Here is a 6,120-nt window from a genome sequence, read left to right as displayed (position 1 = left end):
ATTAGATACTCCTGTTTCCAAGAATAGATTAAAGCTTTATAGTCTACTATAAATTAAAAAAAAAATTGAATTATATAATTAAAAACAATGAAGAGCAAAATTAGTTGTTTGATTTATACTATAAATAATAAAGAGCAAAATTAGTTGTTTGATTAATTTATACTATAAATAATAAAGAGCAAAATTAGTTGTTTGGACAATTTAGAATAAATTTATAAGCATTTATTAAAATATAGAAAATATTGGTTTCATTTACAATTATTAGAACCTCTTGCTCAAATACTCTGACATATATACATACAAAAGTAATACTCGTATCTGACGAAGAAAAGACTCATCCTCCTCATTTTCGTTTGTCTAATTGCGATGGCGGCGAAGACGCTGCTGATGCGTCCGCAAATGATCGCGTTGTGTGCATCCCGAGCCCATCTATTCAGCAGCCTCGCTCTCCCATATTGTTCTCTATTGACGAAACCCTATAATTATGTCATTCCGCGCAATCTATTGTTGTCGCAGAGCAATTGTGGGACCAAGCTCCTTGGCGGCGGAACCAAATCGGAGGGTGGTGGTCCGGCCGCCGTGGGTCGTCGTCGGAGTATCAGTATCCGAGCAACAACAGATGTTAACGATTCTAGCCAAATAGACTCCCCCTTGATGGCGTCAATGGAGAAGAAGGTAAATTAACCCATCTCATCAATAAATAAATAAATTCATTCTTATTATTGTTAATTAGTCTAAAAGAACTTAATTCCCCTGCAATTAGAAAAGAAAAGCATATGTAGTTTAGAAAATTTAGTTAGTTTAAATTTTAACAAGAAATAAAGATTATGAAAAGGCCAAGGAAGGATTTAGCACTATTTTTAGGGTTGGAATCATATAAATTTTTTTTTAAAAAAATGGTGTAGTTTAGTTTAACCGATTTAATCTTTTACCCATAATTTGAGGCCTATAAAATGCAACGTGAATGGAGTAGAAGAACTCCTCTGTGTACGGACTACTGAGTATAAAAAAATTGGCTTTGTTTTCCATTGGAATTGCTCAAACATTTCCTCATGAACCACATTGAACTGGGGATGAAAAATTAGAATTAATGTGACGGTGTCTTTGATTATACGAACACAATCAACTGTGATCTTTTGTATCTATGACAAATAAGTGAAGGTTAGTTTGACATTACATGTTTTGATGATTTGATCACTTTTGGTTACTATCTAATACCTCTCAATTACACTCTTGTTGTGTATGCATAAAGCCTGAGACATTTTTGATTAATCACACACACACACACACACACACACACACACACACACACACATATATATTAGCTTATCTTGTTCATTAATTTATTGCAATTTATGTTTAGTTTTCATGAATTTATAATTTTGCTGTTATTCCTTTGTATTCCAGATCATTTCGACTTCCAAACCAATCAGTACTGCGCAAACAAATGAGATTTTGTCTCTGATCTCTGTCTCTCTTTATAGATACTTTTGTAAGAATAAAATGCCATTTGTATTAGAGAATTTATGACTAGATGAAAACTAGATTTGACAAAATTCGTTCCATTCATACCAATCAGTTGACCATGTGACCATGGATGCAATCTTCTTATTTGATGTTTAAGTTCATAGACAAACATAGTGATGAAGCAAGAACTAAGATATGGAATAAGGGTTTTATAAAGAGAAATGATATTCACACTTCACTTTTGTTAGCCATTTTGTTCTTTCGTTGGTTGTGGATGAGCATGGCATTTTTAAGAAGAGGTGCTATAGTATACTTTATCTTAAAAGATCTGAAATAATAGTGGGAATTATATTTTCTCAGATTCATAGTGACAGTAGAATGAACAAAACTAATGAATTTTAACTGTATAGAAGTGGACTAGTGAAATTTTAATGGCAGAGACCTGAAATGACTATTTTAGTTATCTTTAAACAATCATATTTGAACTAGGCAGATTGAAAGGAGTGTTACCATAGAATGAAAAACTGGATGAAGTGAAAGAGAGCATCTAGATTCTAGAGTGTTCTTATTATCTATCATCAGTCAAATGGGTGGGAAAACTTTGCAAGATGTTCACAATGATTTCTTTGCTTTATTATGAAACTGAATGCCGGACAATTAAGATGACCATAAAATATTGTGGCCTTAATTCTAGTTCTCTGAGGGATGAGTGGAATTATAAGTAATGATAGCATGATGAGAATCATACGCATGCATAAAAAAGTTATGGAAGTGCCAATCGAGATGAATAATGGTTCCAACATTGCATATTCATCAAATTGAGGATGAAGTGGCTACAAGGATAAGATGATGGCCAACCAGTAGTAGTGTTGAAACTTGAAATTGTGGGAATAAAAGATAGCTTCCTAGTACAAGTAAATGGCAAAAATGACTAATGCAGCTAGCACCAAGTGTTTGAAACTTTGGATATGCAAGGCTTGATTGGATTAATCTGTTTGGAGTACCATTGGTGATAGTTTATGTTACAATTTTTTATTATAATTTTTTGGCTTGTATGATTAACACCTATTATTAACATTAGACACAATCTGCTTTATGGAAAATTAGGTGTCATTTGATAATTAACTATTCTTTTGTGTCTCTGGGACTCATTCACTGCACTTTGGACAATCAATGTTTTGATCAATTTTGTTTCTTTTCTTCTTCTTTTTCTTCTTTTTGAGTTTTTAATTTCATTTCTGCCAATTGCTGTTCTATTTAACATTTTTTAAAGTTGATAATGTGCATTTCTAACAATGCTGACTTATTTAACATTTTGTTTTTATTCTATATTTATGTGTTTCATGGTTGATTTTCTGTGTCTGGCATCAATCATGGACTTCCTTTTTTTTTTTTTTTGAACTTTATTTGTTGTACATACATCAATCTAAATATAATAGCGATGTGTTTCAACAGATTAAGGAACATCTAAATGCTGAATCTGTCAGTGTGAAGGATGCTTATGGTGATGGTCGGCATGTTAGGTAACATTGGGTTATCACTATCATATCGTCTCTTTCCACAAATCCCTCAGATTTGTTCATTTTATATTTTATCAAAGTCATCGTTTAAAAACTAAAAAGTTCATTAAATCTGATCTGTGTTGCATTTCACTTGTGAATATTTTTGCGTCTTCTCCTAAGTTTTTTTACTGATATTATTTTTCAATTTTTCGATAGGAAAATAGCCCTAGCTCTACTTATTAAAGTTTGCAACTTCTTTTGGTTATTTATCCACAGTTATACCTACTCCATGTCTATGTTATGAACAAGTTTCTGTTGGTACTCAAGGGTGCTTAGAACTTGCTACTCAATTCAACTCAACTCAATAATATCTTTCTCATCTATTTGGGATCGGTATCTTGTTTATCCGTTCTGCTCCGCTGAGTACTACTACCCGGTGCTAATTCTGCCCATTTTGCAGTGTTTGGAGGGGGAAGACCAAAGATAACCTTCCATTTTATTCTACACAATATTACTGCTTTCAACCTCAGGTTTGACAATCTGAGCTTGTATCACCACACCATTATGTCCTTTCTATGGCCCCAGATCAACTTTAAAGACACTTCATCATATCTTTCACTATTGTCTCGCTAAATGCTAATTTTAGCTTCCTCTTCCTCTACGATTACCCTCAATGTGTTTATGACATACCAAAAGAAAAGAAAAGAAGAAGAAGAAGAAATTATATTTAAACACGAGTTGCAACAATATATTTGAGTACCTTCTGTAACTCCCATCATCCGTGATGACATATATACCATCCAAGATATCAATATATCTACTTCCTTGCCAGACACTTTGGATTCTTGTTATGTCTGTTTACTTATATCAGGAGATCACCTTGAAGGAATGTGAAGGGATGAATAGACTTTCCATTGTTTGGTAGGATGAAAAGGATAAAGAAAGGGGAAGGCATTTCCCTCGAAAGATATTTTTTTCTTCCCAAAGTGAGAGGAAAGTTCTAGGAAAGAGCCCCACTTTTTATTGCATTTTTCTCGTTTGAATAACAGAATTCTCTGAAAATGTAAGGTTATGAAGTTAGAATCATGAAGCACCCCATTATTCTTTCCTCATTTGTTTCTTGTTCAACCAAGCAAAATGGCAGAAAATCATGGAAATAAATGAAAAAAACTCTGGGAATTTTTTTAATAGAGAAAAGAATAGGAATGAGACCCACTTTTTTTCTCTTCAAAAGTAGGAAGAAATGGACACAAGAAAAAAAAGTGTTCCTCACCCGTTTTGGTCTTTATATTTAGAAGAAGTGATTTCTTATTTCACCCTTTCAGTTTACAAATTAAAAGACCCCACCTTTTCTTTCTTCGAAAGTAAGAAGAAATGGGGGGAGAGAGAAATGAGTTTGTAATTTCATTTTTGGCCTTCTCTTCTTCTTCTTCTTCTTCTTCTTTGTTATTATTATTGTTATTATTTTTTATAGGTAAGATCGTAAGATACACCCCCACTATTTTCACAACAGGATTTGGAAGCTGCAACCTCCCATATGGGAGGAGGAAATATCACTTGTTCTAGGTCCTTGGTGGCAATTTTGGCCTTAAATCTTTAGTAGATGTGATCTCCTTTCTCACACTTCCTATTTACGAAATAAAGATTATTTACTTGTTTTCTATCCTTGTACACTCTCGAACAAAGGACGAGAGAATTATATTCCAATCCTTTTCTTCCCTAAAACTCCCATTCAAGGGTGTCTCCCCTTATGGAATTTCCTTTTTTTCTTCCTTCTGAAGACTCCCAAATATAGTGTTACATATCCTCCATCCTTCATACCTTTTCCTTCACTTTTTAGTTCCTCAAACCAAACAGAGCTTTAATATTTTTGTTCCAAGTACCGCGACCCTTTGACTTACAATTGAATAGTAGTTTTACAATTCAACTTTGCCATGTATTTTTGCAGCATTGATGTGATCTCTTCAGCGTTTGAGGGACAGTCCGCTGTCAATAGGCAGAGGATGGTATACAAAGCCATATGGGAGGAACTTCAAAACACTGTGCATGCAGTTGACCAGATGACTACCAAGACCCCCACTGAAGCAGAAGGAAAATGATGGTGTAACTATAGTGTCAGTCAAGACTGAAGCTATCTTTAATTAATTCCTTGCTCTCTTTCTTATGAATTAAGACCTGTTTGCATGTGCCCATAATTTCATGGTGTGCTTTGTTTATCTAAAGAGTTCATTCTTCACAAAACTCATCTTTTCATCATCCTACTCAGATGAAGGTAAGCATTGCATATGATCGTTAATATTTTTTCTATGCATATAAACTGTTGTTTTCATAGCGGCATCTGTGGATTTTTGGGCAGTGTATTTTGCTAGGTGTTCACTTAGACTCCCATGTATCAAGACGAGTCATGGTAGGTGTTTCTTTTGGAGGATTCCTGTCTGGATAATTTCAGACCCTTATGACTCAGCTACACCCAGATAAACATCTTTGGTGTATTGTCTAAGAAGCTTATGAGAGGTGCAAAATTCCATTTCGTTTTTTACAGATGCATAGATGTGTTCTGTTTCACATCGGGTGTGTGATCTCTCTGGCAATAATCAACATTTTTTTCCCCAAGGGTAAGAGGGGCATGTGACAATAGATCTGGTTGACTTGTACCCCTTAGCTCAATGTACTTGTTGTGTAACTTCTAAATGGACACCTCCAATATAGTAAGTCACTACTAGTGATTTTGAAAATTGACGGGGATTGTAGAAAAATTGGCATTACCCTTCTTCCATTTGTGGATGACCTGTTCTTGTTTCAAATTGGATAGAAGGAATCAGTTGAAACTTGAAATCTTGTAAAGAGGGGTTACTTTAATTCAATGAAATGTATTTGTACGACTTGCTCCTGTCTTGAACATTTTCTCAATATTCTATTTCTAAAATTAATCACCATAATAGTTGCAGAACAATACTTGTCTCCTGGGATACCCCACTTATTATTATTTTTTTTTTGGGTGGATGATTGTGGTGTCGAGCATCCCCATAATCTACCATTAGACATGCGTAGGGCATCCCCATAATCTACCATCAGACATGCGTAGCGGCGGACTTGACAATTATTGAAAAAACGTCCTGGAGTGGTGTCAAAGGGATTCCAACACTCAAGT

The 6,120-nt window shown here is 34.4% G+C and overlaps 1 protein-coding gene across 1 annotated transcript; it reads left to right on the top strand.

Annotated features, from left to right (window-relative positions):
* The first annotated feature begins 295 nt into the window (after positions 1-295).
* Positions 296-5,210, top strand: LOC132312907 (protein BOLA4, chloroplastic/mitochondrial). Its single transcript, XM_059811470.1, has 3 exons — positions 296-675; positions 2,923-2,990; positions 4,918-5,210. The coding sequence occupies exons 1-3, from the start codon at positions 367-369 to the stop codon at positions 5,066-5,068; spliced, it is 528 nt and encodes a 175-aa protein (XP_059667453.1). The 5' UTR covers positions 296-366; the 3' UTR covers positions 5,069-5,210.
* The last annotated feature ends 910 nt before the right edge of the window (positions 5,211-6,120 follow it).

The sequence above is a fragment of the Cornus florida genome, unplaced genomic scaffold (assembly GCF_030987335.1).
Source record: "Cornus florida cultivar Cherokee Brave unplaced genomic scaffold, ASM3098733v1 CherokeeBrave_3.0.0_Hap2_Chr06, whole genome shotgun sequence".
Taxonomy (NCBI): domain Eukaryota; kingdom Viridiplantae; phylum Streptophyta; class Magnoliopsida; order Cornales; family Cornaceae; genus Cornus; species Cornus florida.
This window is presented reverse-complemented; position numbering and strand designations above follow the sequence as displayed.